The 18,680-nt window shown below is 33.7% G+C and overlaps 2 protein-coding genes across 3 annotated transcripts in view; both read right to left on the reverse strand.

The window, feature by feature from the left end:
- Positions 1–14,025, reverse strand: part of LOC129749967 (protein PALS2-like) — a 162,094-nt gene extending 148,069 nt beyond the window's left edge. Inside the window, exon 1 of one of the 2 annotated variants that reach the window (XM_055745122.1) lies at positions 12,957–14,025. In XM_055745122.1, the coding sequence (XP_055601097.1) occupies positions 12,957–13,404 (448 nt within the window). In that variant the 5' untranslated portion in view covers positions 13,405–14,025. The remainder of the gene's footprint in view (positions 1–12,956) is intronic. The other variant, XM_055745124.1, reaches the window with a different exon arrangement.
- The window catches only part of LOC129749969 (rRNA-processing protein UTP23 homolog), an 81,135-nt gene that overhangs the window by 53,675 nt on the left and 8,780 nt on the right, over positions 1–18,680 (reverse strand). The window lies entirely within an intron of this gene.

Here is an 18,680-nt window from a genome sequence, read left to right on the forward strand (position 1 = left end):
AGTTATAGTTATAGTTATAGTTATAGTTATAGTTATAGTTATAGTTATAGTTATAGTTATAGTTATAGTTATAGTTATAGTTATAGTTATAGTTATAGTTATAGTTATAGTTATAGTTATAGTTATAGTTATAGTTATAGTTATAGTTATAGTTATAGTTATAGTTATAGTTATAGTTATAGTTATAGTTATAGTTATAGTTATAGTTATAGTTATAGTTATAGTTATAGTTATAGTTATAGTTATAGTTATAGTTATAGTTATAGTTATAGTTATAGTTATAGTTATAGTTATAGTTATAGTTATAGTTATAGTTATAGTTATAGTTATAGTTATAGTTATAGTTATAGTTATAGTTATAGTTATAGTTATAGTTATAGTTATAGTTATAGTTATAGTTATAGTTATAGTTATAGTTATAGTTATAGTTATAGTTATAGTTATAGTTATAGTTATAGTTATAGTTATAGTTATAGTTATAGTTATAGTTATAGTTATAGTTATAGTTATAGTTATAGTTATAGTTATAGTTATAGTTATAGTTATAGTTATAGTTATAGTTATAGTTATAGTTATAGTTATAGTTATAGTTATAGTTATAGTTATAGTTATAGTTATAGTTATAGTTATAGTTATAGTTATAGTTATAGTTATAGTTATAGTTATAGTTATAGTTATAGTTATAGTTATAGTTATAGTTATAGTTATAGTTATAGTTATAGTTATAGTTATAGTTATAGTTATAGTTATAGTTATAGTTATAGTTATAGTTATAGTTATAGTTATAGTTATAGTTATAGTTATAGTTATAGTTATAGTTATAGTTATAGTTATAGTTATAGTTATAGTTATAGTTATAGTTATAGTTATAGTTATAGTTATAGTTATAGTTATAGTTATAGTTATAGTTATAGTTATAGTTATAGTTATAGTTATAGTTATAGTTATAGTTATAGTTATAGTTATAGTTATAGTTATAGTTATAGTTATAGTTATAGTTATAGTTATAGTTATAGTTATAGTTATAGTTATAGTTATAGTTATAGTTATAGTTATAGTTATAGTTATAGTTATAGTTATAGTTATAGTTATAGTTATAGTTATAGTTATAGTTATAGTTATAGTTATAGTTATAGTTATAGTTATAGTTATAGTTATAGTTATAGTTATAGTTATAGTTATAGTTATAGTTATAGTTATAGTTATAGTTATAGTTATAGTTATAGTTATAGTTATAGTTATAGTTATAGTTATAGTTATAGTTATAGTTATAGTTATAGTTATAGTTATAGTTATAGTTATAGTTATAGTTATAGTTATAGTTATAGTTATAGTTATAGTTATAGTTATAGTTATAGTTATAGTTATAGTTATAGTTATAGTTATAGTTATAGTTATAGTTATAGTTATAGTTATAGTTATAGTTATAGTTATAGTTATAGTTATAGTTATAGTTATAGTTATAGTTATAGTTATAGTTATAGTTATAGTTATAGTTATAGTTATAGTTATAGTTATAGTTATAGTTATAGTTATAGTTATAGTTATAGTTATAGTTATAGTTATAGTTATAGTTATAGTTATAGTTATAGTTATAGTTATAGTTATAGTTATAGTTATAGTTATAGTTATAGTTATAGTTATAGTTATAGTTATAGTTATAGTTATAGTTATAGTTATAGTTATAGTTATAGTTATAGTTATAGTTATAGTTATAGTTATAGTTATAGTTATAGTTATAGTTATAGTTATAGTTATAGTTATAGTTATAGTTATAGTTATAGTTATAGTTATAGTTATAGTTATAGTTATAGTTATAGTTATAGTTATAGTTATAGTTATAGTTATAGTTATAGTTATAGTTATAGTTATAGTTATAGTTATAGTTATAGTTATAGTTATAGTTATAGTTATAGTTATAGTTATAGTTATAGTTATAGTTATAGTTATAGTTATAGTTATAGTTATAGTTATAGTTATAGTTATAGTTATAGTTATAGTTATAGTTATAGTTATAGTTATAGTTATAGTTATAGTTATAGTTATAGTTATAGTTATAGTTATAGTTATAGTTATAGTTATAGTTATAGTTATAGTTATAGTTATAGTTATAGTTATAGTTATAGTTATAGTTATAGTTATAGTTATAGTTATAGTTATAGTTATAGTTATAGTTATAGTTATAGTTATAGTTATAGTTATAGTTATAGTTATAGTTATAGTTATAGTTATAGTTATAGTTATAGTTATAGTTATAGTTATAGTTATAGTTATAGTTATAGTTATAGTTATAGTTATAGTTATAGTTATAGTTATAGTTATAGTTATAGTTATAGTTATAGTTATAGTTATAGTTATAGTTATAGTTATAGTTATAGTTATAGTTATAGTTATAGTTATAGTTATAGTTATAGTTATAGTTATAGTTATAGTTATAGTTATAGTTATAGTTATAGTTATAGTTATAGTTATAGTTATAGTTATAGTTATAGTTATAGTTATAGTTATAGTTATAGTTATAGTTATAGTTATAGTTATAGTTATAGTTATAGTTATAGTTATAGTTATAGTTATAGTTATAGTTATAGTTATAGTTATAGTTATAGTTATAGTTATAGTTATAGTTATAGTTATAGTTATAGTTATAGTTATAGTTATAGTTATAGTTATAGTTATAGTTATAGTTATAGTTATAGTTATAGTTATAGTTATAGTTATAGTTATAGTTATAGTTATAGTTATAGTTATAGTTATAGTTATAGTTATAGTTATAGTTATAGTTATAGTTATAGTTATAGTTATAGTTATAGTTTGTGTTTTAATATTAAATGAAGCAGACTTTACGAAATATTGCAAGTGGAAATTAAATATTGCTCAAAACATAGACGTGCCCATATAAACCGCCTGGTTTTGGAAATCGGCTATTGTGACTACTGGTAGGGGAAAGTCGGTTAAAACGGACACCTTAAGGTAGAACCGCTAGAGAAAATCAGATATTGCTTTTTTCATCGCAGTTTTCGTGCAGATGGGCAGTTTAGGTTGTTTGCTATCGCATCAACCATTGGAATTGGTAAATATCCTTCATCTTGACTGTTTTTATAGCAATTTAAAACATGATTGCAAATTACACTTTTCAAAAATGGTCGGGTAAAACGGACACTGCTCAGAAAAGGTACATTATGTCGCAAAAATTGCTGTTAAAGTAGATATTTTTGTGAGTTAAGTATTTGAAAACGTTTTAAAACCAAAATAGAACCAACAAGTCCAGCAGCGAAACAGTGTGGTTTCGAAATTTCGTATTTTATAGGCGCTTTCTCAACCGGAGATCCGATTTTTGCAGTTTTTAAGGCCTGTTTGACATGCCGAGTGCTTTTCGACCGACAATTGCTCTTGCTAAGGCCTTTCGAAGGCGTATGGAGGATCGAACCGATGAAAATTTTAAAATACCTGAAGAAACTTGTGTGTCCGTTTTACCCGACCTTGAGGTGTCCGTCTTACCCGCCTTAGCAACTTTTTTTCATAACGTTTGTTGTTCAAGCCCTTTGACGGAAATTCGCTGATTTTCCTCCAGATGGTTAAAAAGAAGCCTAATGAACAGTCTACCTTTGAAAACGGTTGAAATTTTTTAAAATTTTGCGAGTTATGAACTATTAAATGAGGAGAAAAAATTACATCAAATAATGGATCCTCAAAGTTTTTGTTTGTTTTGTTTACTATTATGGGACTTTGCTTGCTATGAATAAACAAAGAGTCTCGAAAGTGTTGATACACTTTGGTGAACATATTCCCATCATTAGATTTTTGCCAAACATTGTAATTTTCGAAATATCGAAAATGTCCGTTTTACCCGCTGTGTCCGTCTTACCCGACTTTCCCCTATTAGAAAATCATTTTCTCAAAAACTGTAAGAGATTTCAACTTTAAAATTGCTCCAATGTGTGGAGCACATAATTCTGCTCATGTGCACATCGTTTTCAGATACTTATTGGAGGAAAAAGTATTCTCCTCAGTATGTGCACTAAGCCTGCCTCTCTTCTTATAGCAAGTTCACTGCTGTTGGGACAAAGTGGTAGAAATTTTGTCACTTTTTGCACATTTTGAAAATTTTGCCGTGCAAAAACATTTTCAAGATCTGTAGGGGAGATGAGGGCATAACGAGCACCCAGGGCACAATGAGCATTCCTTTTTTCTACATAAGTACGTATTTTCTTAAACAAATTTTCATAAGGACTTGTTTCGTACTACCCATAGTATTAATTTTTCACCAAAAAAGAAATATCCTTTTCATCTTTACAGAAATATTAAATAATAACTAGCTAAACCAGCTAACCAGCGAAAATAATATTATTTTTGAGCACCACCAAATAAGCTTTTTTGACCTTTAAATCATCTTGATCTGAAATGTACGCACTGCAACATGATCTACACATTGTTTCTCAATTTTCAACATCATAAAATTTTTGATTTTTCACTTTAATCAATTTTAAAACGCTTTTTTACTTTAATTTGTTCACTAGAGGCGAACAGAGGACTATCAATAAAGGCATAATGAGCATTTTCTGCCGGGGAATCTAGCAGCGAATTCAACTCGATGAAGTCAACTGAAGCTACATCTTGGCTTGTTTCGTCTCTTGATTTGGCCTATTGGTAAGGTATCGGAAAGGTAGTCAGTAGACTCGAGTTCGATTCCTGTTCGAGGGGATTTTTTTTTGCACATACCATTCATGATTGATTTTTCTTATTGTTACATTATACGGCTAAAAGCATCAACGCATCATCCGTCAAACAAAACACCAGAAACATAATGTATGAGCATGTGTTAATTCTTTGAATTCTACAAACAGACCTAGATTATTTTGTTATTGCTTCGTTTGATGAATCCACGCCTCACCGTTTAGTGGAATCATGATCATGAATGATAAATGAAAAAAAATCACCTCCACCAGGAATCGAACTCGAGCCTGTACGACATCTTAGCAAAAGGACAAATCGTCAGACGATACAAGTCAAGCTGTAGCTCTTTTACTCAGTTGACTTCATCGAGTCGAATTTGCTGCTAGAATCTCCGGCAGAAAACGCTCATTGTGAATTAATTAATGGTGCTCATACTGCCTCGGGGGGTTTCTCATTATGCCTCTACAGTGACTGGTTTTCAGCTTTCGGCGTTTTTATCTACTTTTTCAAGTTTCATCCAATTAGGCAATAGACTATTTGAGTGTCTGAACACGAAACAATGATTAATTCACATATTACAGCTGTTCTCTATGGTTAAATAAGCGTTTTCCTTAAGGTGGCCATTATGCCCCCATCTCCCCTACCTTCAAGTTTTTTAACAACACGTGTTGTAGTTTCGCATGCTGTGATGCAAAAATAGCAATATTTCTATCACATACGGCTGAAATAGAAACAGTGCTGTAAAAACATAAAACGCCCAAAGATCTTGAAAACATTTTTGCATGGTAAAATTTTCAAAATGTCAAAATTTCTACTACTTACTTACCCAACACCAGTGAACTTGCTCTTACTAATTACTGTCATAATCGTCCGTTGCAAATATGGTTAGTTTCGATTGAGTCGTGCATAAATTATATTTTGTTTTAAGATTGTCCAGACGCTACTGTCGATCTAGACGCAGAACTTTCCTCTTTCTGCTTGGAATATAAAAGAATCTTCAAATCGAACAAATGAAAATTCTTCACAATCGATGAGCAATTACTGTCACAATCGTACGTTGCCTACCGTACTACATATGGTTCGTTTCGGTTGAGTTTTCGTCATGCATAAATTATATTCAATTTTGGATTGCCAAGAGGTTACTATCGATCCAGATGCAGAACTGTCCTTCCTCTACCATCAATCGCTGATTGAGAGAACGTTATTCCAATTAATGAACGAACTCCTAACTGACCTCCTGCCTTTCATTGCGTAGCTAGGTACTGAAGAGGCTACAGTAAACAAAGAGGCGCCTTCTGATCCGTTTCAAAATAATACTATCAGCAACCATTCTGCAGTGTTGATCCAAGATTGTCATTAATAAAACTTCTCGTGGCTGTTGTTTTGGATGAACGGATAAAGTTTATCTATATTTTATTACTTCATATTTTGATAACATTTACTTTGTTTGAAATTGATGAGAACTCATAAAGCAGTGATTTGCCCTTCTAATAAAAATCAAAAAGCCTTCTAAGTAAAATCAAAAAAATTAACTACAGCAAAAATTTCAATTCAAATTTTTCAGTTTGACCAGGTTTTTTGATCGATTGGAATGACACTGAAAGGAAATTGAACATTCAAATCGTGACATTTCTTCCCTTTGTTTACAAGAGTCTCTTCAGTAGGTACAACGTAAAATAAAGTGGGTCAATCGTTACACCAATTACTAGGATCGATTTTTGAATAGGTCAGTTCTCATCGACATGAGTGACATGCGATTCCTATATTAGGAATCTTTTTTTAACTTTATCATTTACCCTACGCTGAGGTACTCACCATTTTAAATATCGCTATCCCTGATTTCGAAATTATTTTTAACTTAATAGACTTAATATTTTTAACTTAAAAGAGACGTATCCGCAGATTGCGAAGACAATAGAGAATATTAGAAATGATGTTCAATCCAAATAAAAGTAAATTGCTGTATTTCAGAGGTTTGAAGGTTTGAAATACACTTTTTTGACCCCCTCCCCCCGTATGTCACAAATCGTTACGCTGCGATATACCCGACCCCTCTCCACTGTTACCTTAACAGATTTATTTTTTTAGGTTCGGAAATTTTTTTCAACAAAATAGTTTTAACGTTCTTCATAGTAAATGAGAGCATTTTGTCGGATTGCAACATTTATAACAATGTTAACATAAGGTTGCCAGATTGCCCGGATATTTAATACCAAATTTGGAAACTGACCGGCCCAGCCCGGTTGCCCGAATTTCATTGAAAAAAAACCCGGATTTATTTTCTTTATTTGGCAAATCAAACAAAAAACAAATAATGTTGTAAAATCGTTTTATGAACGCCTCTAAATTTTGATAAAAAAAAAACATTTTGTTTTACAATTTTTCTCTTGATTTTTGTAAGTTATTTCTGGGTTTTAACAAAATTTGCCCGGATATTGCCCGGATTTTTGGTTGTTAATTTTTAAATCAAATGCCTGGATTTTGCCAGGTTTGTATACAAAATTGTTCGGATTTTTCGGCCTGGATATGTACTTACAAAATTCTTCTTCCCCGATTTTATTCGGGTTCACCTGGATATTTAATACAAAATTTGGAAACAGTTCGGCCCAGCTCGGTTGCCTAGACTTCATAGAAAAATTCAGTTTATTTAGCAAATCATACAAAAAGTTTGAAAAAAGTTTTGATGAAAAAAGTGTTTTTAAATTTTTTTTTCTTTGATTTTTGTTGAGTAATTTCTGGATGTTGACAAAAACTTTACCGGATATTGCCCGGATTTTTGGTCGTCAATTTTGAAATCAGAAGCCCGGATTTTGCCTGGTTTTATATAAAATTGTCACACTTCATAACGCTCGAGATTACCTCCTCTCTCTCCCCTAAGAACGTTACGTAACTAATGGATGCCCCCTAAACAGACCCCGCTCGATTTTGGTATGGTATTGATTCTGGCACGTTTTTTATAAACGTGATTTAGAACTTTCACTCTTACAAGGCCAATTTAATTATTTTGGGGAATGAAGAAGCTCATCATCTACCTAAGCAGGGAGCTATTAGTGACTCGATTTATTGTAGAGGTTTCCAACATTTTGAACTTTACTCCATTGCACATTCCATAGCGTTGTATATGTGGCAAAGTAAGTGGAATACTAGCGACTCAGGAAGATTTTGTTTCTCAATTTTACCTCAAGTACACGCAAAATAATTTGCACGTAGCGGCTACGTGAAAAACACATGATTTTTATCCAATTGATTTTCACGTATATGCTACGGAAACATTATGTAAACGCGCTCCTATAAGAATTTGTGTTTCATAGAAGTCACCTACATATTACGTAAATTTTTAATGAGTTCAACGCGATGTGATGATGAACGCTACGTAGAATGTATTAGGTATTGACATGATTTATCATAATAATAGAAATCCAACTAATTTTCTTCGAAAATAAGATTTATTTTTCCTATTACTATACACTTAGAATTACTGTACGCTATCACTACACTGATTTTGTTATGTAATGAATCCTCAATTCTGGAGGGCTCTTGCCAGCGAATTAGGTCGTGAAATTCAGTAAAAAATCCAAAAAAATCAAATAAAAAAGATAAATAATAAATAATTTACCTTGTTAGAACCCGCAGCACAAATTTCGAAGCGAAAAGTGATCAGCAACATATCGATATGACCTGACCAAATAAAACGATTAATCAAAAAATAATTTAAAATAATTAGAAAATCGCAACACTTACTTATAAATTTTTTCGAACGTTTTATTTGCCGACGAATTGTCAATTCAGCTTGTCCTACGGCACCATACCAGAAAGCAAAACTGTGTACACCTCAGCAGGTACAAGGGAAAAATTCAAAATAAGCAAAAATAGACACGCCGTTCTCAAAAATTTTCACGGATGTAAAATTAATTTCTAAATTCTTTTGCGTGTAGTTTTTTGAAAGAGATTTCAAATTTCTTCGCGGATTATCTCAATTCATTATCTACTAGCATCCCATTTGTTTCGGATCAGACTATCAAACACGAACATTTGTTATTATGGTAAAGTCTACGAAGATTAAGATCATGTTGTATGGCACTGTTCAAAATATGAACGCTATAGAGCAGATCTTATAGATTGAAATTATGAAATAAATCAAGAACATTCAACGAATACCTGGAAAACTAACGAAAAAGGACGGAATGTACATGTAGAGATAGGCGATTAATAATAAAGAAAATAAAATTGAAATTAAACATAGCACAATAAGACTATGAAGTAGAAGTCATTCGAAAACCCACTAAAATCACACAGATTCATGGCTATATCTCCTTCGTTTGCTTGAATATCTATGTAAATGTTAGTAATTTACATCCCTGTTAATAAGGGATTTACCTAAACGAACAATTCATCACTAAACAAACATTGATTTAAGTGTGATTTTGAAGAAAAGTTTAATTTTGGGTATAAAATTCTTCAAAAGTTGTTTGGTTTCGCAAGAGCTCTGAGATGGTGTTCACTATCACGGACATCTCTTCGATAGTTCATGTCAGAGCACACCTTGGAAGATATTCTTGTGACGGTTGTTTATAACCAGTGATAAATTGAATAAAGATGGAGACGCAGACGAAGAAGGAAGCCCCGGGTCCCTCTGCCAAAAGGGATAATCCAAATACCATCACCACAACCAAGAAGAAGGAAGCGCCGGGTCGAAGCAGCGGTTCGAAAATCGAAACAAAACCGACAGCTTTGAAGACGGAGGTCGCCCGCAAGCTGGTCGAGGTCACCTTGTTCGGACACCAGGACGAAGCAGAACGTTGCGATAATGGTTCAGCAGTTTTCACTGCTGCCATTAAATCAAACAAAGAGATTTATCTTGAATTGGCTAAGCAATTGTTACTAAAACGAAATCACCAGGTTACGACAGTACACAAAGACGGAACCCCCGGAAACTGAAGGAATATCATGGAATCCTGGAACTACAAACGGAAAACAATAACTCAAAGTTTATCAGTTATTATCAGTGTTCGGCTCGAAATGATCCCAAATCAAGAGCCTTTAATGTATGTAAATATTTTTGTCAATAAAGGAAAAAAAGAAACCAATTTAGACAAACACTTGCATGTTTCTTCAATGTTGATAAAATATAACAACAAAAATAATAAAAAATTTTGAGGTACTCAAAATTGACAATGTTGATTAAAATTTTATAAAATCAAATTGTATTTCGAAAACATTAAAAATTTGCCAAAAAACTGATGTAAAACGACAAAAATAACATACTTTTTTTTCAAATTAAACAAGTCTAGAGTGAGCTTTCATTACGTAGTATGAAACATCTTGAGAATTCACAGAAAACTGCTGCAAAAGTTATCAAAACAACTTAAAAATGTGTATTCCACACGTAAAATATGTTTTCAAGGCTACAAATATTCTAAATAGAAAGAAGTTGCAACTAGTTTATGTCAGTTTTTGTATTTTTTTCGTCATAAAACTTTTGTTTACATTTTGTTTCATACGACGTAATGAAAACTCCCGCGAGAAGTACGAAATGTGTCTATAAAACATGATAAAAAAAAATGAAAAATGACGAATTTGCCAAAAATTGACGCTAATGACAGTAACAATGGTTTTAATAGTAAAAAATTGAGAAAATTAACGTTAGATTAGGGCACGGCTGAACTTTGGCAATACAAGGTGGGTTTGTACTTAAAGTTTGAAATATTGCTATAAAAGCAAAAAAAAACACTTGCCTTCTTATTACATAAATCTAAACATCTCCGATCGCATCAAGCCAGCAACTTTGGCGTAGTATTCAAGTCATCTACGCCAAGATTTATGAGTTCGAATCCTGGTCAAGGTGTACATAGTACACTTTCTGGGGTCCGGTGGTTTTAGCATTTGTAAGATGCTAACCGTCATAATTTCGACAGATGTACGCTTACAGTTAAGGAAAAAAAATCTCTTCAAAGAAACATGAAGTTTTACTGAGATCCTATGTGTGTGCGTCCGTTTTCAAATCTCTCTTTCCCATATAAAAGTAACAAAATTTTCTATCGATCATAGAACTTAACTTTTGGTTCACATTTTTTTTAAATTCGAATCACGAAATTGACTCCTCTTAAAGATATCATATATAAAAGACATGACGCCATCATCAAGTCTGGTCGACGTAGATTGGCTGGTCAAAAAGGAATAAAAAATCCCGCCCTCGGGCAGTATTAGTTTTATTAAATAAAGTTTCATTGATTATTTTTACAGTTTCAATTTTTTTAATTAAATTTCGAGGATTTAACATGAACGAATTATGTGTGAATCAATAATTTAGAGATTAAGGTCTCAAAATATGGAATTCAATTAGAGGTTTTCATTCACTCGTTCCGTGAAAAAAAAGATAAGATTTCTGTATACATTTTTCAAACCTTTAAATCGAATACAGATATGTATCAATCTTGAATAGGAAAGTCTCCGATGGAACCAAAAAACTTTGGGCAGAAGAAATATTTTCCGTATAATACAATAAGACAGAACCGGCTCCATGAGGATTTGAACAGGACTTTATCTAGAATAAATTTTATCAAAGTCCTAATAGAAAATGATAGTTTATTTTTATTTTTAATCCCTGAACTTTATAATGTTCGAAATTTCATCAAAACCACAGCGGAATATTTTTTTATTATTTTTCCTTCAAAGTGCAATACAAAACCTAGATTTTTAGTACAATAGATTTTTATTTCGTTTACATAGCTCTGAGATAGACCTGTTTTAATGCATCCAGATTGAAGATAATCTATGCTTTAAACTATTTGTTTAAGAATAAAACTTCGAACTTTTGTTTAAATAAGGACAGTACTCGAAAAAATGCAATACTTTCATTTGTAAATAGCTTCTGAATGTATTGATGGAAATTGATGAAATTTTCAGTGAAATTATACCATTCAAGTACTCATTACCAGCTTTCACAGATAAATGGGTCATCTGAAGTACAGGAAATAAAATGTTTCAATTTTCTATCTTTGTGTTCTACGAAACATAAAGGCGAGATTTGTTGAAGAAAAACATCTGGCTGACCGCTGGAGAGCTGCCAAGCGCTCTCTAAAAAGGTTCGTTTCGCAGTCCATTGGCCCCGCTACTCTTCCAATTATTTGGCATATTTTGATTTAACCACCTTATTTTGTTTATTTATCTGTGGACAGCTTTTTACCTTTAAAACATGAAATTCGATCAATGCCTTTGTCTGTTGGACGAACCAGACTGAAAAAAATTACCTTCTTTATTCCAATAGATTAAATCTTCACATTCCATACCTTCATTGAAGCAATCCTTCTTCCATTTTATTCAAATTTAAGGTCATATTTACACACATGATCCTCATGAACTGTGGTGAAATCATTGATTTCCAACTGTTTAAGGTCTCCCAATAAATTTTTTCTAGGTATTTCATAATCATGCCCAAAAGTGGATGGACTGTTTTATTGCAAACTTTTATTCGAAAATGTGGTTTCACTGGAATTTTGTCAATTTCCATCAATGCATTCAAAATTGTTCAGAAAACAAAATGTTGCTTTTTTCGAGTACAGACCTTATATCTACAACGTTTGGCATTACAATAGTAACCGCTTGTTTAAATAATGTTGCCCTCCAAAAGCGGTTTGACGCTTCGGATAAATAAAAATATTAGACGAGTCCCAATGTCATTTTCACTTATTTTAGATACATTTGTTACATGACAAAAAAAAGTCATTAGGTTTTGAATGGGGGCATGCCATTTGGCATTGATAAACAATAAATTCAATTGACATCACTGTTAGGTGCCTAGCGAGGTATTGCATGACTACTTTTCACTTACTTTTCAGCAGTGATGTCAATTGAATTTATTGTTTAGCAATGCCAAAAGACATACCCCTGTTTAACAGCTAATAACTTTTTTGCCTAATAAGATATGTAGTTACGGTTTTTGACAAAGTATCCAGCGGAAATTTTCTTTTAAAGAATTTATTAGTTAGCACGAAAAACCATGAGCAGGTTAGTTCCAGATAAGAAACAGTAATTACGTTGATTTTTCAGTTCATAATATTCAATTTTCCCATACAAACATAAAAGTTCAAATTTGCTCATGTAAACGTTATCTAAAAATTCTGCATAAATCAAGGATGAGTTTCGAACCAAGACGAAGTTTTTTATACCCCGGGGTTTGAGAATTCGAAAATGACCCCAAATCGACTCAGTCTAATGACCAATAGTCGTATGAAGGAAAAATGCATACTTAACATGGTTCATTAAAAAAGATTGAGACTTACCGTATCCGGTGGAAAATTCGGCAATCTTTTCCGAACTTTTCAGCAGCCCAAAATTATTCCACAGGTTATTTATTCGACGGCCGAAGGATTTTCTCCGCACCGGTGGCAAAACGGAACGGGCTTCCTGGTTTCCATCGACGACAGAACATTTGTTTTTTGTTGTTTGCCGCAGCGCTTTCCTCGCTTTCACTGGTTTTCTAATCTCATAACGATTCACATCGACCGGAATCGATATGGTGTTGCCGTCGTTTTTGTTGTTATTTTCTTCGGCTACATTCGAAACCAACGAAGAAGGTTCGCTTGCTTCAGGATCGGCAATCGGAGCTCTCCCGGTTGCCGTTGGGAAGTTGATGACTTTTGTGGCTTCCGATTTCTTTCGAAACAGCGATTTAAAACTACCGAAAAAACCGGCACTTTTGGCCGAGCCATTTTTACCTATTTGAACCATTTCCCAGCGTAATTAGGCACTCAATATCGCTCGAGAAAATTATTTTTACAACATTTCACCAACTCCGTAGCAAGAAAACTGACCCATCTCACCGGACTAATCCGGAGCCTTTTCCCGCCGGTTTTTGTTTTCCAGCCCAGGTTCACTGAACTGAAGGGACAAACATGTAAATCGTAATTCCACACTCAAACCATGCTTTATGACATTCCACGTATTACGGCACGTAACGGTCCAATAAACCTTATGAAAAAGTGTACACACGCGAGAATAGTGCAATTTTTCTGCGGACTCCCCTTGACTTCTTAACTGCTCTGACCGAACATAAATCGACCCTTCTAGGTCAGCGCAGCGCTAACTGGCAAAACAATAATAACAAGTGCAAGGAGGTGGGTGGGGGATCAATCCGTTCACAAAATCTGAAACATATTTTTTCCGACCGACCACTACAAAGCACGAAACGAAATAGTAGGTACCTACTACAAAACAGAACTACCCGCACGAAATGTTCTTCCTGTTCTGTTCCAAGTCCCTTCTAAGGCTGGCAAAACGGCATGTGGTTGGCGGTTCCGCGGCCATATCAGCCGGACTGTTTTTTTTAGTGTTCTGGGTTCCTACATACCTTCTCCATACACGTACACTTGATGTTCACAACAATAATGGGGAAAAGTACTGCGCTGCCACCCTTTTGGGAAACGTCTACTACTTCTAGAGTTACCATGCTCGTTGATCTTCTGATGTTTTGAAAATGCTTCAAACGAAAAAAAATTCAAAATGTAACCTTAAACATTTCAATGTTAATGTTAAAAAAAAGCATAAGGTTGTTTTTTCCATGTCACTGATTTGAATCTCATATTTGGTTTGATTTATATCAACAACCAACTAAATTCAATCATTATATGTGATTGATTCAACAATGCAAAATTTCTCAGTTGCTGTTTGTTGAAAATTAGTTATCTTTGTTGCAAAACGCTGTGTGGCAGTGACATAAAGAATACTGCCACTGAGATACTGGTTCATTAAACTTAGTCGATTTGGGGTCATTTTTGAATTTCTCAAACCCTGAGGTCTCAAAAGCTTCGTTTTGGTTCAAAACTCATCCATGATTTTTTGCAGAATTTTTATGTAACGTTTACATGATTAAATATGAACTTTTATGTTTGTATGGGAAAATTGAATATTGTTCTGAATTGTTCTGAAAAATCAATATCATTTTTGTTTTTTTTTGTGGAACCGAGCCTGCTAATGGTTTTTGTGTCAATTTAAAAATTTCTCTAAGAAAATTTTCCGCTAGACAACTTTGTCGAAGATTGTAACATCGTATCTTATTAGGCAAAAAAGTTCTTAGTTGTTGAACAGGGGCATGTCTTTTGGCATTGAAAAACTATAAATTCAATTGACATCACTGCTGGGTGCCTAGCGAGGTCATTGTATGACACTACTTTGCCTGAAGCCTGGAGGCATCAGCAGTGATGTCAATTGAATTTATAATTTTTCAATGCCAAAAGACATACCCTGTTAAACAGCTAATAACTTTTTTGCCTAATATGATACGATGTTACGGTCTTGGACAAAGTTGTTCAGCGAAAAATTTCCTTTGGAGAAAACCAGTTTCCATATTGAATTCCCAATTTTTGGTTTTATTTACTTTTAAAATTTTGGATTCAAGTTTCGAAATAGAATTTTAGATTATGGGTTATATTTTGCGCATGTTAGGTTTTAAATTCCACATTCCAAATGTTCAATGCTGGATTTTATATGACAGATTCCTGATATGCCAGCTGGTTTAAAAAAATGTTTTCATTTTAATTAAAGAAAATAGGGGCATTATGGACACCTATAAACCGCAATAATCACTGTTTTGTGTTCAAACAACCTAATCACAACATCTAAAATGTCTAGAATCGTCGTTATGCAAACCTGGCTACTCTAAGCGGCATTAACTGATTCACAGTAGCACTAATGGCAGCAACGGGTAGAGGAACCTACTGCCTATTGACGGTACCCAGCTATTCTTGGTTCACCTTTCTTAGACGTCACCATCTTATTGGTGCTGGGTACATAAGGGAGGTTCCTCCCTAACTCATCCCACCTCCATCGACTACTACCGGCCGGGGTGTTAGTCGCGAAAAAAACAACAACGACTTTACACATCCGTGGTGATTGGCAAACAAAGCTGCCGAACACTTGCCAAAGAATGTGGATACTCATTCAACTGGATTGTTCATTTTTCATTTATTTTGAAAACCTTATTGATAGATTATTGACTAAATATTGATGTGTATGAAATTTATAATGCATTTGAAAAATAACATTTTCAACATACAAATGTATCCTTTTCGAAGATTTTATTTAATTTTTACCACAATAAAATTCGACACAGACGAATTGAGAGACGTCAGCATAATTGACAACTTAAGTTTGTTACTTTGTGTGTACGCGCCCAGCGTTTTATGAATTCGAAAATGAATAGCACGGATGGATTACCTACACCACCTGGTTGGATGGCATTGTCACAGTTATTTCTGATTGATTTATAAGTGACGTTTACAAATATTGAAATTTCCTTTTTTTTTTCTTCGAACAAGTTTAACGTTAAAAAAAATTTAAGATGATGCAAAATTTTTAAGAGAAAGAAAATAAACGTAAATATAATATTTTTTTCGAAATGATACAACGGATCACCGGTTTGTCGCAAGCCGAAATCTGCCGAGATAAGGAGGTATTCTGATGAACAATCGTGAGGTGATCAAAAGGTGGAAGCAGCACTTCAATGAACACCTGAACGACGCACATGCAGGAGACCAAGACGGTGGGGAAAGAAACATCGCCGGAAGGAGAGGGTAATATGACCTATCTACAAGAAGACCGACAAATTGGACTGTAAGAACTACCAAGTGATCACTGCCCTAAATACCGCCTACAAAATGCTGTCCCGAATCCTACTCCGCTACCTAAAGCCACAAGCAAACAGATTCGTGGGAAGTCATAAGGCCGGACCAGATCTTCACATTACGGCAAATTCTCCAAAAATGCCATGAACACCAAGTCCCTATGCACCATCTATTCATCGACTTCAAAGCCACATACGACACGATCGAACGTGACGAGCTATGAAAATTCATGGACGAGAACGGCTTTTCCGGGAAGCTGACCAGACTGATCAAGGCGACGATCGATAGAACGCAGTGCTATGTGTAGATTTAAGATGAATTATCGAGTTCATTCGAACCATGCAGGGTGATTCGACAAGGTGATGGTCTATTCTGCATGATGTTCAACGTGCGCTTGAAGGTGTTATTCGACGAGTGGTGGACGAAATTCGGGGCACGATTTTTAACAGATCCAGTCAACCTATCTGCTTTGCCGACTTCATTGATATAGTCGGCAAATCATCTACGGAGGTGAAGGAGATCTACCGCAAACTGAAACGCGAAGCAGGAAGGTTTGGGTTAATGATTAATACGTCCAAGACGATGTATATGCTGGCCTGCGGTTCCGAGACCGACCGAGCCCGCTTGATGGCGACGAGCTGGAGATAGTCGAAGACTTTGTCTATCTCGGCTCACTGGTGACCGCAGACAATGATAACAGCCGTGAGATCCGGCGGCGAATCAGTGGAAGTTGTGCCTGCTGTTGACTCCACAAGCAACTGCGGTCGAGAAGACATGACGCTCATTAGACCGGTTGTTTTCTACGGGCACGAGACATGGATATTGCTCGAAGAGGACCTGCGTATACTCCGAGTATTCGAGCGATGAGTGTTAAGAATCATCTTTGGCGGCGTACAGGAGAACGGAGTGTGGAGGCGAAGGATGAACCACGAGCTCGCGCGATTCTACGGCGAACCAAGTATCAAGAAGTTGGTGAAGGCTGGCCGGATACACTGGGCAAAATATTTTGTAAGAATACCGGACGACTGTTGTGCAAAACAGGTGGTCGCTACGAATCCGATAGGAACAAAAGAGTAGGGCGCAATGAGTAAGGTGGTTAGACCGAGTGCAGCGTGATTTGACGAGTGTAGAATGTTCGAGAAATTGGAGAGTGGTTGCCATGGACCGAGTGAATTTTAGGAATTATGTTATCATGTCAGCACAACACATGGGAACCTGAGAGAGATTTCTACCGATTTAGAGGTATCCGCAAGCTGAGGGCTGCTCTTATCGATTTGTGGAAGGAGTGCGGATTCTCCTTGATTCGCTGAACCATCGGACGTTATCAGATCTGCATCATCTACATCTGGTGCACCGATCGTTTCATCCAGCTGTTCTTCCTCGACATCTTCGACCTCGATTAGAGCTTCCTATCTTGCATTTACCGTCATTTCCCCCTCTTGTTCTGGTGACTGGCGGGTTGGAATGGTCAGTTTTCGAATATTCGCTTCGCCCAACCTTAAGGGAAATGTCGTTTCGTTGAACCTCACATCTCGTGTCGCCAATGCCCTTCCAGTTTGCACTTCCATCTGTAGAATCCACCTCGAAATTGAGTTTAACAAATCAGCGTGTAATACACATTGTAGAATCCATCTCGTTTAACGTCAACGAAAACGTTAAATGAAATTGACGTGCGGAAAAAAAATTAAAAATCGGTTTCTTTGGATTTCCGCTCTTCACCAGACAACACGTATTTTTATACGCTGTCCGAAAACTTTTAGTGGCGACGAGGAAAATTCCTCAAGTTTTGTAATTCAAAGTGAGTTTATTATATTAAGTGAGAATCGAAGGCCGTAGTGTGTTTTGCCTTACCGGTTTCTCTATATTAATTCCCGTGCAAGACATTTTTTTACAAACCACGTGGTTTTTTTTTTCACGGTGTAACCATTAAAAAGCCGAGCCACGGTCTATTTGTGGTTATCGTGCGTGACTTCCGGTAAAGCTTATTACCGTTGCGTGCTTTTTCTTCCGGGCGGAACAAAAAATCATCTGCTGTTGCTGTTGTTGCTGCGAGTTGGGCCATCGTCGAATCACCGCTGTTGCTGTGCTGTGGAGGTTGCTGTTGTGCCTTTGGATTTGGTTTTTTTTGCCGAATAAGTGAGCTTGGGTTAGCCTCGGTCGGATTTTGGCTGGGCTTCAGCAAATAAAGGTACGTTTTTTTTTAATTTTTCTTTGATTCGAAGCGTGCATTTCATCAAATTATACATATCAACAATTTGATTGTGTTTCAAGCACATTTCCATTGTTGCGTTAATTTTTTTTTGCAAAAATGCCACACATCGGCAACATTGACCCTTTCATTCCCAATTCTATTTCGTTCGCACAAGATGTTGAGCAAATGGAATG

This window comes from Uranotaenia lowii, chromosome 2 (genome assembly GCF_029784155.1).
Source record: "Uranotaenia lowii strain MFRU-FL chromosome 2, ASM2978415v1, whole genome shotgun sequence".
In the NCBI taxonomy this organism is placed as follows: Eukaryota; Metazoa; Arthropoda; class Insecta; order Diptera; family Culicidae; genus Uranotaenia; species Uranotaenia lowii.